The 22,453-nt window shown below is 39.8% G+C and overlaps 1 protein-coding gene across 1 annotated transcript; it reads left to right on the forward strand.

Annotated features, from left to right (window-relative positions):
* The first annotated feature begins 18,605 nt into the window (after positions 1-18,605).
* LOC147865417 (transcription factor MYC3-like) lies at positions 18,606-21,571 on the forward strand. The gene has a single exon (XM_087318218.1). The coding sequence runs from the start codon at positions 19,577-19,579 to the stop codon at positions 21,401-21,403; it is 1,827 nt and encodes a 608-aa protein (XP_087174344.1). The 5' UTR covers positions 18,606-19,576; the 3' UTR covers positions 21,404-21,571.
* Positions 21,572-22,453: the final 882 nt, after the last annotated feature.

Genomic DNA, 22,453 nt, shown 5'->3' on the forward strand with positions numbered 1-22,453 from the left:
CAAAGCTTGTACCGACTTTGAATCCTTCCAGTCCAGAACCCCGGCGGTTCCGCCTCACGATCCGCGCGTAGTGACGGATCTTCACGACATAATTAAGTGGTGAACCCGACGTGAAAGAGGCGGTAGGAAGGATCAAGTCGAGATTAATACTTGGAGATGGCGTCCTCAAGCAACCAAGCAGGAGAGCTCGAAAGGATGATGCTAATCGTCGAGCAAATGATGAAATCTCGGGACAACGATGCGAGCGTGGAGAAGGCTGTCGATCGTGTCGTAGAGCTCGAGGGCCAATTCGATGGAAGGAACGTTACGAAGTTCCTTGATGCATATAGAAGGGAGATGAATCAAAGGGACGTGTCCGAGGCACGTCAAATCGCAAGCTTCAAGAGAGTTGTCGCCAACAACATCCAAAGACGCGTCATCGAGCTTCAAGAAGGTAAGACAACATGGTCCGAGTTCGAGAAAACGATACTAGCGGAGTTCGTGACTGAAGACTCAACAAGGATGACTCGACATGCCCTGATGAAGTGGATAGAGAAGAAGAACAAGAAGATGAGCGTCTCGAGGGTGTACGACGAATTCGACTAGATGTTTAGTTGTCTCCCCAATACAGACCAAGTGTTGCTTGAAGAGGACAGGACTTTGTACTTCTTGAAGGCCGTGGACATAAAGGATAGACGGGAATTGGGGACTCTTCTCGAAGATGATACCCAAGCAAATGGGCTCGTAGCGGACTGGATCGCGGTGAAGCGGGCATGCAATAGGCTCGACAAGCATCGCCAATGGGTTGATGACACCGACTTGACGGGACCGACTACCACAGAGAAAGCAAGACCGCCGAAAGTAGCTGAGCCGCTGAGACAAAGTAACGTGGAAGAAAAGAAGATTGATGACGACATCATTGAAGAGCTAGCGAAGAAGTTCGAGAAGGTCACGCTAGCCAACATGAATCGTCGGGGCCCTAAAGGAAAAGAACCCTTTAGATGCGTGTGGTGCGATAGCATGGACCACATGAGAAGGGATTGTGCGAGCCTTTGAGAGGCGATTCGACAAAATATCGTATACATAGAGGACAACATGATCTGCTCAAGCGAGACTAGAAGACCCCTACATGTCAATTTCGGAAGAGGAGGAATGAAGAAATCTATGGAGGATGCCGATGCGACTCATGTGGATGCGATGCACTATGCTGCGTCGGCCGGAATAAGAGTCGGGAAAGACAAGACTGAAGCTGCTAGAGCGGGAGCAAAGTTTTGGACTTCCGTTCTCGAATATGAGAAGAAGGGAAAAGTCACATCGAACGAGGTAGAGCTTGCGGACCGAAACGTGCAACACATAACCGGGTGGTCGGATCCGGTGGACGACAACACCATACTCGCAGAAGTGATGTGCGACAACCATGAGGTGTTCGTCGAAGAAAAGAGAAAGAGAATAGAAGAGCAAGGCCCATCAAAAAGACATGAAACAAGGAACGCGAAAAAGAAGGACGATACGGAGACGAGTCGACCTTTACAAACGGAGGAACGAGAATCAAGCCGAAAAGGGGAGCTAAGCATACGAGTTGAAGAAACGGTTCGGCCCGTGAAGGTTGGTGTCGAAGACCCCACTCGGAGGACAAGGACTATACCTACCTATAAGCTAAGGTCGGACATAGAGCAGACGACGGACCTAAAGAAGATTCTCGAAGAACGAGTTCTTGATAGCCACGTAACTTTGTCCTTGAGGGAATTGCTTGGCATTACGAAGAAGGAGTTCCATGACACGATCGTGGACCTTGTAAAGAGAAAGAGACAACAATCGGACGAGGAAGAAGAGAAGCCACGAAAAGCAAAAACGAATGCCATAACGATGGCAAGAGACGAAATCGATGAAGATATGGTGGACAGCCACTACACTCGACCTCATTGGGCACAAGCGACAACAGAGACGCCGGTGAAGATCGGGGAGAAGAAAGAGACCGTCGTAGCCTTGATCGACCACGGCTCGGAGATCAACCTCATGTCAACCGACTTCTACAAAAAGGGAAGATGGCCAATCAATACAAACCACGGATGGAAGATTCGCGCGGAAACAAAGTCTACGGAGGATTTGTACGGAGCTTGTCCCAATGTCAAAGTCACGATCGGGGATGTGGAGATGGATCAACACTTCTTTGTACAAGAATCAACGTCGCATCCTGTCATCCTAGGGCAACCTTATATCACATCATCTCGGATGGAGACCAAAGTGTTCGATAATGGAGCAGCCTTCGCACGAATAAAGAGTCTTGACAACCAAAGATCGGTCCAATTCCTAACGGTGCGAGCCAATCATGAAAGGAATCGAGATAGTCTCGGAGGCGAATCCTCGGATTTTTAGAGCGGACTATTGAAGCATGGGGCACAAATAGTCCGAGCAATCACAAGACCCCACAAGAAAGAAGAGTGCGTGGATTGCAAGGAGAAGCAACATGTGTCACACCTAGTGGCGCATGTAAACTAGTACTACCCGACAAGAAGCACAAGCGCTGGATACAAGAATTCGAGAAGATGCTGAAAGAAGAGAACATAATAGAAGAAGGAGAGTTCGTGACTCATATTATGGAAGAAGCCTCATTTACCGACACCATCAGCGAAATCGAGGACGTCGTGGACTTGAGCTATCTTCACAATCAACGCGTGATTTCGGTTAACTCCGTCAACATGTACGCTATCATCGATGAATACCGTCGTGGCATCTCGATGAAGGAAGCTGACATCAACACCAAATATAAAACGGTGGATAAGAAGATCAAGCCAGTTGCGGTTCCACTACCGGAAGATAGCTGGCAAAAGATGAAGGAAGTCGCTAACGATCCAAGCTTAAGAGATCCGAAGAAGATAGGTCATGTCTTCACCAAAGAGACGAAGGGGAAGCTACGAGTTGGAAAGGAGGATTTCCTTCTCCCTGAAGAGGACCGAATGTTTCGCGATATGCTTGAGAGACATGGGAAAGCTTTCGCATTCTTCCCACGAGAAATCGGATGCGCCGACCCAAAGGTTATAGAGCCGATGGTGATCTTCATGGTGCCTCATGTGCCTTGGAACTTGAAACCGATACCGGTTCCGAGAGCACACCTTCCGAAGTTGATCGAGCTCTTAAAGGAGAAGGTGAGTATGAGAATTCTAGAACCGTCGAATGCTCCTTATTCCAATAGGTGGTTCACGGTGCCGAAGAAGAATGGATCATTGCGATTCATCCAAGATCTTCAACCCGTCAACAAGGTGACAATTCGAAATGCCGGAATCGGTCCGAGCGTGGACGAATTTGCCGAAGCGTTTGCGGGCCGGTCCATCTACTCCATTGGCGATCTCTACTCCGGATATGACCAATTCCAATTGTCGATCGACAGTCGGGACATTACAACCATGAGGACTCTGATCGGGCTTGTGCGGATGTGTACCTTACCCCAAGGCGCAACGAACTCGGTGGCTCATATGGTGAATGCCATGAATAAAGTCTTGAAGGATTGCATTCCGGACATCACGATGCCATTCTTGGATGATATTCCGATAAAAGGATGTTCAGATGAGGAGAAAGATGAATCGAAAGATAAGGAAGGTTGTAGAAAGTTCGTTGCGGATCATATGAAAGATTGCGAGAAGGTGCTTCAAAGGCTCGAAGATGCGAATTTGACATTTTCGGGAGAAAAATCTGCATTCGGGCAACCGGAGATCTTGGTGGTAGGTCACTTGTGTGGAGCATACGGCCGGAAGCCCTCGCCATCCAAAGTGAACGCAATCCAAGACATGAAAGAAGAATGCGAAAACCAAACGGAGGTTCGAAGGTTCCTTGGAGCGTGCGCGTTTTATCATATATGGATTCCTCACTATGCTCATGTCGTCGAACCGTTATATGGACTACTAAAGAAAAGATTAAAGTTCGAATGGCGAGAGGAGCACACAGAGGCGATGCAAAGATTAAAGAAATTGCTTCTTGAAGCTCCGGCACTAAGGAAGGCCGACTATGCCGAAGGGAAACCAATTTACGTGACCGTAGATACGAGCCCAACCGGAATCGGGTGGGTCATCAATCAAGAAGGTGAAGATAATGCGCGATATGCCGTCCGGTTCGGAGCAAAGGTTCTCAGCGAACGGCAACAAAGATATGCCCAAGTCAAGCGGGAACTTTGGGGTATTGTGTCGGCAGTGAAGACGGATAAAGATTACCTGATCGGGTCAGAAGTGATAATAGAGACAGATTGTCTCCCAATTCTCGGAATGGTCTCAGGATGTGCGACCCCAGATCTTGCTATGCTAAGGTGGATCGCCTACATCAAGTCTTTAAACCCAGTGATCCGTCACATCGCAGGGAAGAAGAACGCCATGGCTGACATGCTATCGAGGGCAAGATTTTCAAATGGAAGTAATATGGTTTCGGAAGATGAAGATGTCGCCCTCGACTTCTTCAAGATGGCTCGATTGTTGGCGGAAGACCAGGACACGCAAACCCTCCACGCCTTCAACGAGAACGAGTACGAAGGAGAATGGTTACTCATCGGTAGATTCCTAAGAACATTGACGATAGATGCTTCGTTGACAAAGGAGAAGGCCCTACGAATCCGAAAGAAAGCTTACCGATACTTCTTGAAGGGAGGATTCCTTTGGCGACATCCAAAAAGAAGGACAGGAATACCACGTCGAGTGGTGGTAAAGAGAGAAGAGCAAGAGACGTTGATGACCGAATTCCACGAGAGTGCTTGGGCAGGTCATAGAGGAACATGGGCGACGTTCGAAAAATTGAAGGAGAAGTACTGGTGGCCAAGCATGTACAAAGATGTACTCCATTTCGTGTCCACATGTGAAACTTGCCAAATATATTCAAATATACGTCATCGTGATGAGTTAAAGCCGACATACCCACTCACCATTCACTTCAAATGGATGGTGGATCTGGTCTCGATGCCAATGGGAGTGGGACAAATGAAGTACTTAGCGCTGGCAAGGGAAGACTTGACAAATCAAGTGGAAGGACGAGCCTTGACAAATAAGACGACTTCAACCGTTTGTAAAATGTTTACTTGAAGATGTTGTTTGTCGATATGGATGTGTAGGGAAGATAGTGGCCGACCGAGGGGAGTTGGATGCGCACGAAGCGACGGAGCTCTTCGAAAGACTAGGCGTGAAGCTCTCCCTCACGACTGCCTACAATCCGGAAGCAAATGGGAAGATCGAGCGAGGGCATGGACCTATCGTTAAAGCCATCGTACGGGCATGCAACAGTCGAGTCGGGAATTGGCCACGACTATTACCCTATGCCTTGTGGGTCGATAGAATGACACATAGCTCAGTGACAGGGTATATGCCGACGGAGCTTATGTATGGACAAAAGTCGATTATGCCCATCGAAAGGACGATCGCCTCATGGGTAGCGATACCGTGGGAGAACGAGATGAGCCGAGAAGAGTTATTAGCGGCGTGGATAAGGCAACTTGAAAGAAGACCTGAAGATTTAGAAAAAGCGCGAAAGATGATGAAGGTAGCCCGAGTAAAGAACAAAGTTCGGTTCAACAACACGCATCGACTTCGTCCCAAGAAGATTGAAGAAGGGGATTGGGTTTTGGTTTACGACAGCACCCTTGACAATCAACACAGTACAACAAGGAAGTTCGCAAGAAGATGGTTCGGGTCGTAAGTGGTGACAAGTGCCAACGATAATGCCACATACCACCTTGCGGAACTAGACGGATCAAGGTTGGTTGTACCCATTGCGGGAAAAAGAGTAAAGATTTTCAAGAAAAGACAAGACAAGAATCCTGACCTCGATTACCTCGACGATGAACATAATAGGCCGGATGAAAATGAAGACATGGAGGAATCTAATTGATCATCGTAGCCGAAATCTCACTTATTCTCTTCTTGGCACGTACCGGAGGACGTGCGGTTTGGTGGGGGTGGATGTCGTGAAGATTTTCGGCAATAGTGTGAAAATCCCATAAAACGTACGAAATCGAGTATGAATCACGTAGTACAATAATTGTGAAGATAACATTTTAAATAGATTTAATATCTAAGTACAAAATGATGGAGGTTTCGAATGCACTTTATTACACGAGAAACAGACAACTAAATGTCAAGATATGAGGGTATAAAGTTTGTGAAAAGAAAAGAGAAAATTGTGAGATATCCCACATAGGCACGACAAATACGGCTCTCATCATATATAAGGTGGAGCAAAAGATATTATCTTTGTGTCTATGTGTGGAGCATAGAGAGTTCAAGGTAACTTGAACTAAGAGTGGAGGTGGCTAGCTACTCGTAAAGGGTTTTGGCCAACCAAAACCGGATCGACGATGGAGCCGGTGATCCGACCGCAATCCGGCAAACCGGTGTCCGGCGACTAGATAAATAAATATATAAATATATATACATATTTACATATACAAGGAGGGCAAGTAAGGATTCGAACCTTGCACCTCCAAGTTAGGAGTCAATTGGCTTACCATTAAGCCATGCTATTTAGTTAAAATTATATTTCTATCATTGTACTTTTACATGTAAATTCTCATACATGAGAGCTAAAATGAGTGACATGGTTATCATGCACCACATGTAATACTTAAGCGCCAAATGGCAAACATGCAATTTATGCATGTCTTGTACCCTCACATGCATCATATGCATGAGAGCATCTATAAAAGAGGGAAGGGGGAGGAGAAAAAGGACGGTTTTTTTTATGAAAATTAAGAGGAAGAAATTCGTTATCAAATTGATTGTGTAACTTGTTTCTTAAATCTAAAGTTAAAATTTCAATCAATCTCTCTCAATCGTGTGATCTCAACTTCTCTCTTTCCCAATCTATCTTAAGTACTTTCTCGCTAAAGCTTACGCCAAAGCTTGTACTGACTTTGAATCCTTCCGGTCCAGAACCCCGGCGGGTCCGCCTCACGATCCGCGCGTAGTGACGGATCTTCACGACAGCGTGCGATAGTTGGTGGGTTGCCTTTGGCAATGGTTTTAAAACGAAGACATATTTTGAATGGGACATGTTTTTTTTGTGCAGTGGTTGACAAAGATGCCAGACATACGTTCATTACATGTTCGGTTGCTAAAGCCATTTGGGTGGTTATATCACAAATTTGGCCATCGATAATAGAAAATATTTTGTCACTTTTAAGTAGGTTTTTATTGATGAGGATAAACCTAGTATGCCCACATCATCATATAAGGTCGTGTTTGACTACCTTAGGTATTGGGGGATGTGGTTTAATTAGACCATGAGAAATGGGTTCTTGTTTGATGGACTTCATGGGGTAACACAACAACTCCATAAGATGAAAGGGAAATTGATTTGGCAATTTTCAGAATTGTGTTGTATGGGGACGTTGTCTCAAGAAGAGTTTGAGTTATGTCATCTAGTATTACAAGACTTGAGAGGGTTTCCCTTGTAGGATCACTACTAATGAAGTAGTGAAGATAACTAGGGTCTTATTATCATCTTGTTTTAATAACAAACATCGATTTAAGAGAGAGAGAGAGAGAGAGAGAGAGAGAGTTCATGTCTTGTTACAAAGATGGTTTGGAGATTTATTAATGCAATATGGATGTCCTTGATAGGAGTGATAAAATCTCCTTTCAAATGGGTTTTTGCACAAGTGGATTTAGGAGGTATTTCACCTTTTTTTCAGATTATATTTTGGATTATTTGAGGTATTATTTGGATTATTTTTTGGTTTATTTGGCATATGCGAAATGCTTTTATATTTGATGAACAAAGGGGAGTACATCGTTATGTGTTGAGATTGAAAGGGTTCCTTTTATGCCAATTTTCATTGTTGGGGATGTCAAGTATTTCAATCATGAAGAGAGACAAGTATGTAAGTTAGTTGGGCATCACATTCGTCATTTGGTCTGATAAGAAAGGTTATGAGATGTTGAGAGGCATTCATGGTTTGTAATGATATGAATATGTATCTCTCTATGTAGATATGTAAAGATGACTTACAAGTTGTAATAGTGGGTTTTTTTACTTGCAATTAATATAATTGTGTGATTTTATTGTGTGTGTGTGTGTGTGAGAGAGAGAGAGAGAGAGAATACGTGTATGTGCTCACATGGGTGTAGCTCAGTTGGCAAGGTTGTTCAATGAACAATAGGTCATGGGTTCAACCCCGACATTCCATAATGGCATCTAGTTAATGAAGAGATGTATGGAGTATAGAAACGCGAGAATTTTGGGTTTATGTATGGAGTAATAGAGAGGTGAGAAATTTAGGTTCTAAACACAAGAGATAGCATTAGTAGTGTAACAACTTAGCACTAGGGTAAGGTAATTAGGAGAGATTTGGCTTATTGTTGATTATAGTAACTCATTATTTAAAAATAAAGAAAGAATGTGTGTATGTGTGAGAGTTCAAGTTTCAGAGTGTAAACGAGTACTCATGTAATTGTGTTGCGTATGTGTGTATCTATACATAATGTGAAAGCATTTGTTGGCCATGAAGGTTTCTTCATCATGAGTGTTGTTTGACTCCCAAAGCTCATAAATCCCCTGCTTTGATGAAGAAAGTGCTCGGGTGCTTGGATTTCCAATGCAAAATGTTTGTCATGAAACTCATGTAGACCTTAGGATACTAACATATAAAACACTTTGATGTGTAGATCCAGAATCTGTCTTTTGCCAAAATTAATGTAATTTATCATGCAGATTCTCACTCCATGCACATATTTTTGAGCCAAAAACTTTATTGTGATCTTTGGTTGATGGTGAATTGGATGAACTTAATTCCAGACGCTTTCCTCCATAATTTGTATGTGCCACGTCACGACAACGATAGGTTTGATTCAAAACCGTTGAGTTTATGGTATAATTATACATGTAAAGTTCTCACAATTACCAAGATGAGGATTGTGGTCGACATATTTATTGTAAAGGATCATTTGTTAGATGTAGCACAAATCAATAATGCAAGGTCAAATATATAATGGTTGGGAGATTTAATGCCAAGGACGTGGGCCTTAGATTGCATAACCATTAATATATTAAATTGATGAACTTTGGTTGGATTCCTCCAGATATTTGTGTCTTACTTATAATGGTAACTAAAGAAACTCGTTTCCACCATGTTTTATTTATTTCAATACAACCTAACTTGAAAAATTAAAGACGGGGATTTAGAAACTAATGCACGCCGTATGGTTTTAGGTGTATATTATAATGAATAGAATTCCAATGATTCATGTGTGATAGAGAGAGTAAACGATTCCCATGACCATTTGCACAAATCTAAATAAACAATTATTCTTCATATCTTAAACCATCCACGAGTTTTTACACATCATTATATATTCAACTTGGATACTAGATGTCAAACTCCCTTGCAATCAACCATGTGTGACAACCTTTTTTACAACCGAAATACTTAGCACAAAGGTTTTGTGTTTTTCCTTTTCCATCGACAGCTTTTTGAGATCGTAGAATTATAAAAGTTTTGTGAATCCTACAAATATCTCACAGGAAATTGTGATTACCATTACTTTTCCATTCAGCCTTAGAGGGCTGTTTGTGAGATAGATGCTATCCTCTTTTTTCTGTGACTTGTTTGTCTTCCTTTTATCAAACTTCACGACTCGTAATAAAACTAGGCGTGCCAAACATAAAGATAGTGACAAGGCTCAAGTTTCGTCATTAATATGAATTCCACACTAGACTACAAATGACAACAATTCATTGAGCTTCTTGAATAACGAAAAGCCCCCTACCATAAAAAGGAGCCCTCCCTTTACTTTCGGCCTACAAATCAAATTAATAAGAACGTGCAATGCGAATGTGCCTTTATTGTGATGACCAACAATAAATGGAGTGCATAGATTATTGGAAGTCCGGGCTCAGAAATGAGATGCACCTATTGCTTGTGGGATGTGGCCAAAAATACATTCTAGGTAGGATGACTAAACACAACTCGATTAATTATTTCTGTAGAGAACCCAAAGTTTAGGGCTTTGTGGAAAACGTGTGGGTCGGTTTCGATGATGGATGACAGAAAAACAATTGTTTACATAAAAGTGAAAGGTGTACAAGAAGACAAAGAAATGTCACATGGGTATTAAATAACCACGAGCTGAAACCCTTTTTGAGTTTTTGAAAACGACAAATTTTTTATGTTGTGACCCAAAGGCACGATTCTCAGATCTATAGACATCGGAAAAAAATAATCACATAAACGCCTCTCCTTTGCCACGTGATGCTAAGTTTTGAATTATCTCGTTACTTTGTTATGCAATGAGAATAAAATATTGTCACGCCATATACAACATTACTGTAATAATGACAAATAGACATGTGCTACTTAGGGACACTATAAATCTCTCAAACACAATAATGAAAAAATGAGCAACTCTTTGTGAGGTTGCTTAATGAAATCAAACATATAGACATAGAGAATTTGCTATGAAATAGAGTCAAGACATGAATGTTGATTAGACTGTGCAATACATATGCTTATTCCACACTTTTCAAGAGTCACACAATTACTCCTTCAAAAGGAGTACAAAACTGTTATGCAAATTCGTGAGTAGCTATTGGTCTCAAACTGTAAAGGCTTTCTAGCTTCCCAATGAGTAGTTGCCCTATTAATAGTAATTTATACCTATAAAAGTGTTTTGAGGTCGATCAAACCCTCAAACAATTGACTAAACACAATCGCATTAGGTGGTTTCTTGAGTAATGGATTGATCAAGACCCACGACCCTTTTATGCATGAGGTTGTTCAAAGGATGAAAAACATGTGGGGTTCACATATCACTAGGCCACCAAAAGTGGACCCACCATTTGATGGGACAAAATGAATGTCATCAACCCTCTTTATGAAATAAAAAGCTATCATGTTTTCATAACTAGAACAAATAGTCTCTTCACGAAATAAAGGATCATATTGTTCACCTTCTTGGGCATCAACACCTCATTTACCGAGGCATCATTCTCATCCACGTGATTGTAGCCATAGATTGACATATTCGCATTCGTCGGGTTTCCCATTCGAATGCAAACGAATACGAATACGAATGGGCAGTCAAGTATTCGTTTAAACCCCCCTCCCCAAAAAAAAAAATTTTAAAAATTAAAAAAATTCCTAGGATAAAAAGAAAGGAACTTAACAATAAATAGGGATAATAAAAGAGGGACTTTGGGGACTTGACAATTCTAAATTTTTATAATAAATGTATAACTTATAAGTATTCGTTTTATTTTTAATAAATAAATAAAATAAAATAAAGGCTCATTAATTTCTCACTTTTTATTTCCTCAAAATTTATGGATATTTTTATCTTAAAATTAAAAATAGTACTTCAAACTAATCATATCTTCAAAGTTCATATTAATTAGTAATCATATTTGTATAATAAATTTTAAAATATTCGTTTTTAAACAATTAATTAATTAATTAAAATAAGTTTCATAAACTCTCTTGACACTATAATCTATTAATAAATAATTGTTTTTTTTGGTGAAATACATTTATTTAAATAAATATATAATTTTTTTATATTTATTTTACAAAACGAATGGTTTTTTAATATTCTTGGGGCCATTTTATATTCTCGAATATGGAGAATATTGCGCATGGAGAATATGACGAATATCACGCATGTGTCAATCTATGATTGTAGCATAAGAAACCTGCCAAGAAAATAATATTGGAGTTTGAAGTTGTTGTCTATTCTTTATAAAATAATTTTGTGACTTGTCTAAATCCTCCTTAACAAACTTAGTAAAATTAGGATTCATCCTATAACTCAATTTTAAGTCAATGTCTCATAACTCAATTTTAAGTCAATGTTTCATAAGCCCATCATCGACTTTCAATTTGGTTCTATGAGTAAATGATGTCAAAACCACACCTCACAAATCATACTAGCCCTATGCAAATTCAAATACACCTTTGAATTCTCTTAAAAGTTTATTCAAGGCTTGTTTGAATACATTATTCTGATGAGTAGCGTCTTTTACACATTGGGATCATCTTTTATTCACAAACTCATGTTTTTTTTTGTTCATAAACTAAAACTCTAGCAACTTTGCATAGAGTACATCCATGCCTAACTCAACTTTTGACAATTTATTTTGTTATCTTTTCACATTGGATGGAATTTTGAAAATCAATTAATTTCTAAGTGTGGTATTAACAAAACTTTTCCAAATTTCATCCTAGACACCACTTTGTTGTCTAGGCATGCCTTCATAAGCTTATATTCAGCTATGGATTAGTTGATTACAAGAGTGAGGACCAGAAAACCAATTATTGGTCCACATTACCACTATTTTTTATTCAAATATTGAGCTCCTTGTTCATTTAATAAAAAAACCTTAAAAAATATTGAGCTCCTTAAAAAAAACCTTCTATGTTTGGCATTGAATGGTATTCATTTACGTTATAGTACTCATTTTACTTTGATTTGCCTTTTCCTTTCATCAAAATAACTTCGTCATTTTCCATTGAGGTGTATGTTTTGTTAGTCATAACTAGACTTGAATGAGTAATTGGATATACTTCATTTTTGTCATGAACTTTGTACAAGAATCACATGAGGTGCATGAGGTGGTTGATTTGCTTCTTGATCCTAATGTTGTCCTTGAGTTGTAGAAGCAATTTATACATACGAAAATGCCGTAAAACTATTCATTCCTAACACCAACACACGCACACATAGAGGGAGAGTTCCATTACATTTATTGTAAGGTTTATTGGCATGACAATGTTTAAAAAAAGGATAGAAATGCCACCCCATGTGTATGTTTTAACAATACAAGCATAGAGCTCTCTCACATATATGTGAACGGCTTTCAAGTTTGGCCACAGTGTTCACTATTTGTTTCACTATTGATTAGGGTTTGTATGCTAGCAACTAGAATAATAATCCATATATCATATCCTAGAACATTGTTATGCAAGCAAATTCACAACTCTCAACTCTCAACTCTCTTACTAATGAAAAGAATGTAAATAAAAGGAAAGAGCAACATGCATATGTGTGTGGGTGTGTGTATGTGTGGAATAAAATTATTCTCGAGGGTATTTGATGAATCAAATGACAAATAGGATTATCATGTCCATTATGCACATTGTGAATGGATTAATCGCAGAGTCCCACATTTTGAAATGCAAATATGCTTATTTAGATGCGATGCCCATCTCCATTTATTTTTGGCACAATATTCACATGTTGGTTACCATGTCGTTTCCATATCCATCAAAATCTTTATTTTGTGTTAGAACAACCTTGTTGATACAACAAACCGTTTTCATATATTTTGCAGTTATCACCGCCAAGACACAAAATTATTTTCATGGACGTTTGGTTTTGATAGATGTTTTTTGCTCCTTTCGTATGTTGAGCTCACAATAATTCATAAAGAATCGTCAATATTCAACCCTTTTAGGTGGAAAGTTGTCCTTCACCATTATATGTGATTTTCGGGACATTGTTTCTCATCTCTCGTCACGTTCTAACATTGCTTCTTGCTTCTTGCTTCTTGCTTCTTGTCTATTGCCTCTTGAAAATAAAGTGTAGTACTAAGAGGGCCTTTTTTCTTCTCTTTTAATAATTCCTTCGTGTTTCTTTCAATTATATTGCTCTTTTGTACAAGATGGCGGGGTCAATTGATTCAAACAAATATGACAACCTTATTTTTTCCTCCACATAAATGAACGAGTCTTGTAAGTGTGAGGCGTGATCAAGCCATGCTTTCTGGTGAGAAGTCTAACCAAATCCAATAAGTAATTATATAGCATTACAAATGGGATTTAATAGGAGAAAAATTGTCAACGTATTGGCTCACATGAGAGAAGAACATGTCCTAGCCAATTAACCCATTTGTTCCCCCTACCCTTCCTCAACTTATTCCATGTCAACTTCAATATTGATCGTTGAACGATAATTAAAAGAAATGCATTGTGGATTTGAGACTTGTTGGTGAGGCCAAGAACTTTGGTGTCCTTTTTGACCTATTGTGCATCCGTATGCTTGGCTAACATGTCTGCACATATCTATCGTGTTATTGTTATAATATATGCCATATACTTTACTACAACATTCTCGAGTCACAAAATGATTGATGGACGATATGTTGTGTGCCAAGATATGATTGAAATTTCATTTTGTGGTGAAATGACTTGGAGTTTTGTAGTAATGCAACATGCCCAAAGATGTCTGATCATGTCCACTTTATATGCCATATACTTTACTACAACATTCTCAAGTCACAAAATGATTGATAGATGATATGTTGTGTGCCAAGATATGATTGAAATTTCATTTTGTGGTGAAATGGCTTGGAGTTTTGTAGTAATGCAACATGCCCAAAGATGTCTGATCATGTCCACTTTATAAACCCTAAATGCTTACAATTGTTGTACTTACATACACAAATTATTCATGGAATCCAATGTGTGTTGCTCACATATATTAGCATCATATATTTTGGGCATTTGCTATGCACACCCGATCTCTTTGTCGTTGCCATTCGAATCATTTTCTTTCCTCTTTATGTCATCACAATTATTAATTTATTGCCTCGATTAAATAACTGATTTCATGTCCCCAATCATTTCCTTGTACACAGTACATCTATGAGACGTGATTTAATGTTCACAGTGAGGATAGTTGTTGTGGCCCATGACCACTTTGCAAATAATTGACACGCTCCTCTATTGTTGAACCTAATACTATGATCCTATAATATGACCATAGAAAAGAAAGATAGTCAATGGCAATATCATGATTGTCAAAGAAAGAGATAAATGACAAAAAGTCAATCCAAATGTTGGGTATCATAGCTTCATAATTAACAAACAGATACAACCCACAATATGGTCTACAATTTATCCATCACAAGCAACAAGTATTCTTGCCAAGACATGGGCAATAGATACAACTTTGACTTGTGCCCCTTGAAACTACAAGATTCCACTTCATAATATTGAACATTTCTTCATCGAATACCACTTGATATTTGATCTCATGCTATCAACCGATCATGCTCATTCTTAGGAATCTCAACCAATCAATGCTCATTCTTAGGAATCTTCCAATCAAACAATTTTGAGTGAACGAGCCCCATAAGTAGCTAACTGCCTTTGTGTTGTCATGTGAAATGGCATACCCAAGTCCAACAACCATGTGTGCAATACCTCATCTATTAGGAGATTATCTCTTGTCATCATACAAAGAAATATGATTCGTCTATTGTGTTGTCATTCCCATTTCGCCAAAGCCTTGACTTCCTCGAGGATGAGGCCAACAACTATCTTACCAAGCACACTACCTCTACTCTTGGGTAGGAGCACAATACTACCTCAATGTGACCTCCATGGTCACAAATATAGCACCCCATCTCCTTCATTTGGGATTTTCTTGTGCCTCTTTCGCCAATTCCTTTATCAATACATCCCTTGGGTATCCTTCACATCGTACACTTTACCGCCTTACACCCCCCTCCATAGACTTTTGATTGATATCCTCATAAAGACATCGAACTATTCAAAAGGTGTCCCATGAACTAGCCAATGAGCATGAGCATCTTGAGTTGCATCTCCACATCTATACTTATATTCAAGCTCCTTCAAAATTCTGCATGATAACATCAAAATCTTGAAGTGTCTACTGACCAAAGATTTAGATTCCTTCATCCAAATCTCAAATTGTTGCCTCATCAAGAAGACTTTGTTCAACGCAGTGTTCTTATCATGTGTTGTTGAAACTCTCCCCCAACTACCTCAACTCTGTCGAAGACTTTGTTGAAGGAGGATTGTTGGGATTATTAGTTGGTTTACAACCATTGTCTTCCATGTTGGGAGGTCTTTCTCATCAATGGTTTCCATAGCTACTTTTGAGTCAAAACATCTCCTCACTAAGTCATATGGAAGCAATGTTGAGGATGGCAAAAATTGATGAGTCGAGCATGTATCCATAGGTTGCATGTTAGGTGCCGATGTAGCCTCTTGGGAAACACACTTGAATGAAATCAACACAGGTGATTCACATGTATCAGAGCTGCTGCTTATGTTGTTCCAAGATTTGTTGAATCGTCAACCAGTAGTTGAAACATCATAGCTTTGGCATGGGTGAATGTTGGCATCTCAATCTCTTTCTTCTCTTGGTTTTCAAAATTATCTAAATATGAACATGGTGGTCAATCTTTTGTCATGAATGCTCTCCTCACCTTTTGTCCATGTCATTCTAGATGAAAATTCTTAGTCTTGTCCAATGTGGATGTCATATGATTGTTTTGCCCTATATAGAGTGACACTACTTGAACATGATGTGTGATGTTGGGGAAATCAATGGTTGTCCACGATTCATGAGTGCGAGTCAAATAGTGTATCAACATGAAGAGAGGTGAAGGAGCATAGAGGATCATGTTCCTTCACCACTACATGACAAGTAGCTAGTAGTAGCAATTGGCAACGATTTGGTTTGAACCAAACCAAATCGCGAAACTATGCTTAATTGCTTAACGGTTTAAATAATTCGGTTCGGTTCGGTTCGAGCCTGTATTGACTTAACCACGGTTTGAATGGTTTAAATAGTTTAATTTTTAAATTAAAATATGAAAATTTGAATTTTGACTTAACTTGAAAACCAAAACCAAACTGTGAAACCATGGTTTAACAGTTTAAAGGTTTGAAAGTCTTTAAAACCATTTGGTTTGAGCTTGATTTTTTGTAAAAGTTTGGTTTAAGTTTCAATTTTTGTAAACAGTTTGCGTTTGACACTCTCGAACCGAACCTAACCATTGCCGATTGTTAGCTAGTAGTAAAGGCAGTCATGTTATGTAATATATGTAGTGCATCACAACCCGAATGAAGATGTATTGCATATGCATAAGTATGTCCACTTCCCACTTGTAGTTGTGATCGATCCATGAGGGCTCGAGTTATCACTAGATATACTTAAGAGGGTGGAATTAACACACACTCACTCACTCACACACACACACACACACACACACACACTCTCTCTCTCTCTCTCTCTCTCTCTCTCTCTCTCTCTCTCTCTCTCTCTCTCTCATTATGGTTAACGAAGTTTTTCAAATTAACCAATAGGTGATGATATTTGTCACCACCACCAAACCATGCAATTAGTATTAGTGTATTAGTATTAAAACAACATGACAATACAAGCAAAAAAGTCATTGTTGTCTCAACTACACTAATGAGGATCTTATGCTAATGTGAGTTGTGTAAGGTGTTGTAAGACTACGTGACATAACGTCAAACTCTTGGAAGTACAAGTCCCCCCATATAGCTTAGTTGCGAAATCGTATTGATCAACTCTCCATGAAGCCTACACGTTTAATGTGGTAGTCTACGGAGATAATCAAACAAGAACCCATTTCTCATACTCTGGTTGTACCATGAACCCTAAGACCAACCAAACACATTTTTAAACACGACCTGACGCGACGGGGAGGGTAAAAAAGTTTAGGCTCCCATTGGGAAGGGGGGGGGGAAGACCCAACGGGAGGAGGAGTGAATGGATTTAGCAAATGGACGGGTAAATGAGTCTGTGATTGGGAGGCGTTGGGAGGCATCCCAGCTGCTGCTGAAGCATGCCTGACAAAAGACGGCAAATGTGGTCAGTAGTTATAAAACCCCAATATCTATCTAATCGAATCGAATCTAATCCACTTAGTATCTATGTAATCTAATCTAATCAATCCACTTAATCTAATCTAATATAATCGATCTAATCTAATCTAATCAATCTACTTAATCTAATCTAATGTAACCGATCTACTTAATGTAATCATATATAATTGATATGATCTAATATAATCGATTCACTTAATCTAATCTAATCTAATTGGTCTACTTAATCTAATCTAATCTAATTGGTCTACTTAATCTAATCTAATATAATGGATCTAATCTAATCTAATCTAATCCATGTAGTATCTATCAATCTTTGTTTTCTCCTTCTCCTCCTTCTCCTCCTTCTCCTCCTCCTCCTCTTTCTTCTTCTCTCTGTTTTTTGGCTGCTGCTGAATCAAACAAAACCCACCCACCCACCCCCAATCTTTCTATTCCCTTCGCCTTCTGCTTCTGCTTCTGCTTCTGCTGCTTCCATGGCAATAGGGAAAACTCAGGAAAATGGTCAGTGATTCTTAGCGATGAAGAAGAAAGAAAGCAAGAAAGAGAGAAACAGAGGAACAAGGGAGGCCGTATAGCCTGCCTGCCATCATCTCTCTCTGGGCTTTAACCTTATTTTCCTTCTTTCTTCGACGAAATCTTCACTAACACAGACGCACAGGTACCCACACCGATTACCTTCTTCTTCCTCTGCTTTTTAATCTCTGTTTCCTGTTCCTGTTTCTTTTGTTTAGAGTTTTCCTGTTTGTTTTTTTTTTTTTGGGGGGGGGGGGGGGTGCGGTTGTGGGGTTCTCTTCACCTGTGTGAAAGAAAAGTAGTCGTGGAACCTCTGTGTGTGATATGTATTACCCTTGTGGGGGAGGGAAGGAAGGCTTCATGGAAATTTGTGTGGGAACTGAAAGCCTTCACGCTTCTTGCTCTCGTATTATGCCTCTGTGGAGAAAGATTAAAAGAATTGAATGGAAACCGTGTAAATCTTTGTGGCCTAAAGCCTGCTGAAATGGAACTTTCTCTGTGTGTAGATATGGAAAGCATCATGGATCTGCGGAGATGAGCAACCGTTCGTAGAACTTCAAATACTGAAAGGAAAACGAAAGATATTGATATCGTTATCAGATATTCCTCCCTTTCGGCAGGAAACAAACACGTTTTGCTCGTACAGTTGTGTTAAGGATCCATAGAATCTCTGTAAACTTCTCTAATCGAGCAGTCAATGACACAAGATATGGAGAATAGCGTGGATCTGTTGCTATGATCTCATAAGGAGAACGAACAAGAGCAAGAACTGACTTTGTTTTTGTTTTTGTTTAGAGCTGAATTTGATCAAGGACGAAAAGTACGTTTGGTATTTAAAGTTTGAACAGATTTCCTTCTTGCTAGAACCCATGGTAACTGCGTGGCCACTCTGGGTAATGTGAATCGTTCTGCAATGAAACATATGATTGCAATGGATATGGAAATAGACATGGATCTGTGCCTGAGAAAGGGTTAAAGGAAAGGAAAAGGAAAAGGTTTTGTTTAACAATGCACTTCAGCAGGAAAGCCGTATCATTAGAGCTTAAACCTATGTGCGTATCAATGATCCATGCAATGCCATAGCTACAGAAATCATCATGTATTTGTGGCTATGATCGTATAGTGTGCAGCATATCTTGCTTTCATTTGTTGATTCAGAGCTATTGAACACTAAATTCCTACCATAGCTGTGGAAATCATCAGGGATCTGTGCCTTTGATCCCATAGTGTGCAACATTTCTTGCTTTCTCTCGTTGATTCGGGTTTATTGAACACCATTTCACTATCATAGGTGTGGACAGCTCAATGTACATTTGGCTATGATTGGCATCATTTCTTGCTTTCGCTTGTTGGGTTGGAGAGAGATTGAAATTGGTCACTATTGTATGCATGGGAAGTACCAAGGATCCGTGACATAAATATTTCTTGATTTCTCTCTCGTGTTGATTCAGAGCTATGAATTCTCACGAGCCTTCCAATGGCGAGATCACAGAATGGGATCCACAGGATGTGTCCGTGATCAAACAACTGTTAGGACCCTCGGCTATCTCCCATCTCTCGTGGAATTTGCAAGATCTCATTCCCAAAGGGGGTCAGAGACTAAATGAAGCTGCTCTTCAGCAGAGATTGCAAAGCCTTGTGGAAGGTTCTTCAGTAAACTGGACTTACGGTATATTCTGGCAGCTGTCTTGCACCGCCGGTGGTGAAGAAGAAGTATTGGGATGGGGAGATGGTTACTTCAAAGGCCCTCCCGAAAACATTATAGAACCTTCTTCCCTAGCAGTGGACAAGGAAGATGATGCTCATCAACAGCTCAAGCGAAGAGTTCTAAGGATATTGCAAGATCAGTTCTGTGCCAAAGGTGATGAACTCATAGATCCATCCAATGAAGAGTTTGTTTCCGACACTGAATTATTCTATCTCATCTCCATGTTCTATTCCTTCCAACGAGGAGTAGGTATCCCGGGGACAGCATTCGAAAGGCAAAGCCATCTGTGGGTCACGGGAACTAATAGAGAGAATTCTTGCCCAAGGGGGAGATTAGCGAGAATGGCTGATATTCAAACTATAGTCTGTGTGCCAGTGCTTCATGGTGTTGCAGAGCTTGGATCAACAGAACTCATTCATGAGAATAGAAAGCTTATCCATGAGATCAAAGTCTCCTTTACAAGTGATGTGCGGGAGCAAGAAAACACAAATCATTCTTCACCTTTTGGTCGGAGTCTTCCTCCGAAATCTACCCATATTTCTAGTAGTGAAATGCCATCACCGGTGATGAATGTGTTGAATAGTAGAGGTCAAGAGGCAAATTTGCTAAGAGGGGCAGAGACTATGCATGCTAGTTCACCTCAAGATTTCCACAATCAACGATTACTATCCTCAGGGTTCATTCCTGGGCCTCATTCATTGCTTTCATCACCCCCTTTCCAACTCAATCCTTTCATTGCACAAGGAGCATCATCTGCAATGAAACTTCCTCAGCCTCACAACACACAACCCTGCAAGGATAGTATGGAGACCTCAAAGAGCCTGAATATTGGAATTCAAGAGACAACACGTCATAGAAAGCCAAACATAAAAGGATCTAGTCTCAATGTCTCAATTGGTGCCCAAACTCCAAATCTTTTTGTAGGGGATGGGAAGTTGAAGCAAACCACTGTTGGCCATTCTTTCACTGCGATGATGCAATCATGTGTGGAATCAGAGCAATCAGATGTGGAAGCATCTTGCAAGGAAATAGAATTGAAGCCTGCATTCGAAGAGAGAAAGCCGAGGAAGAGAGGTAGGAAGCCAGCTAATGGGAGGGAAGAGCCTCTAAATCATGTTGAAGCGGAGAGACAACGTCGAGAGAAACTGAATCAACGGTTCTATGCATTACGCTCTCTGGTTCCACAAATTTCCAAGATGGACAAAGCATCGTTACTGGCCGATGCGATAACTTACATCCAAGAGCTGCAACAAAAGCTTAAAGAGTTGCAAGACGAAAAGGATGGACTATTGGCAGGAAATGGTGTGGTGGATGGGATCCATTCAGCATCAGTCATGAAGGATATAGAGTTACAAATGCTCAATGGGGAAGCTATAGTGAAGATGACCTCTCATAAAGATGAGTACCCACTAACAAAAGTCATGGAAGCACTGAGAGAATTGAAGCTTGAAACCCCTTCAGCAACTGTTACTTTACATGGTGAATCTATAGTTCATACCATCAGACTGGATCTAAGAGGCTCTGAGATGCTCACTGAAGATGAATTACATGCAGCGATTACTAAATTGTCCTGATATATTTCCTCTTTCTTTTTGGGTTACTTTATTAGAGAAAAATATTTCAGTGATAGATTTGCCTTGTAAACCTACCTATCAATACAGATTGTGGAATCTGGAAAGGAATGGATCATTTTCCCCATTTGTATTGGAAGAAATGCTAAGCAATGTATTATAATTTGGTGAGTCATTTTTCTGGTGTTGTCAGCAGCCTAATTCTTTTGTTGATTCAATCTTTGAAAGACTAATTTAAGACTGAATTAAATCCAGGCTATATGTAGATAGATGGATAGATGATAGAACATTAACCCTGCGTTATAGAGCGTCTTAACTGAGATTAGAGTAACGATACAACTATATATATATATATATATATTATCAGAAATCGCTCATTTATTAATCTTGCAGGGGAAAGGATATTTACTCATGTTATTGTTTTACTTTTTCACGCTCTCAATTCTTTTAGACAAGGAGATTTTATCATTGGTTGGCAAGATGGTTAGCTGACAGACAGTGCTCTTAGTTACCAATGCTTCTATCATAACCATATCATGCCCCATTTCCAATGTAAGATGGGGATGGAATTGCTGAACTGGGTTTATGGGCAAAAAAATCTGGTGATCTTGTCTCATTTGCATGTATTGCTGAAGCATTACAACAAATACTCAAAACCCCGGATTGATCTTTAGATTCATTGCCAATTGTAAAGTCACACCGCTTGCATTAAGATTGTTATCATGGATCCTTGGAAACTTAGTGGTTTTATATTTTCAAGATCCTGAAGCTACCTATATTGGTAATCATCATTTGTCTAACAGGCAGATTTCGGCTTCTAATAGACATTAATCCATATTTCTTTCTTTCATTCTTTGTTTTCATTCTACTTCCATTCATCATCCAAGTGTGATTCTTGCGTGATCGCATCTAGGAATGAGTATTTTAACTGAGATTAGAGCATTCAAATTAGAGCTAACAAGAGGCTTGTAAGGGCCAAAGTTCCTTCCCAGGAGTCAGCAAACAGCTTGGCTCAAGCCTGAAATGAGCCGCTAAACCGTTTTAAATGATTTG

Source organism: Azolla caroliniana, unplaced genomic scaffold, assembly GCF_043228905.1.
Source record: "Azolla caroliniana isolate FFs.n. ecotype wild unplaced genomic scaffold, voAzoCaro1.0.p SCAF_4, whole genome shotgun sequence".
Lineage (NCBI taxonomy): Eukaryota > Viridiplantae > Streptophyta > Polypodiopsida > Salviniales > Salviniaceae > Azolla > Azolla caroliniana.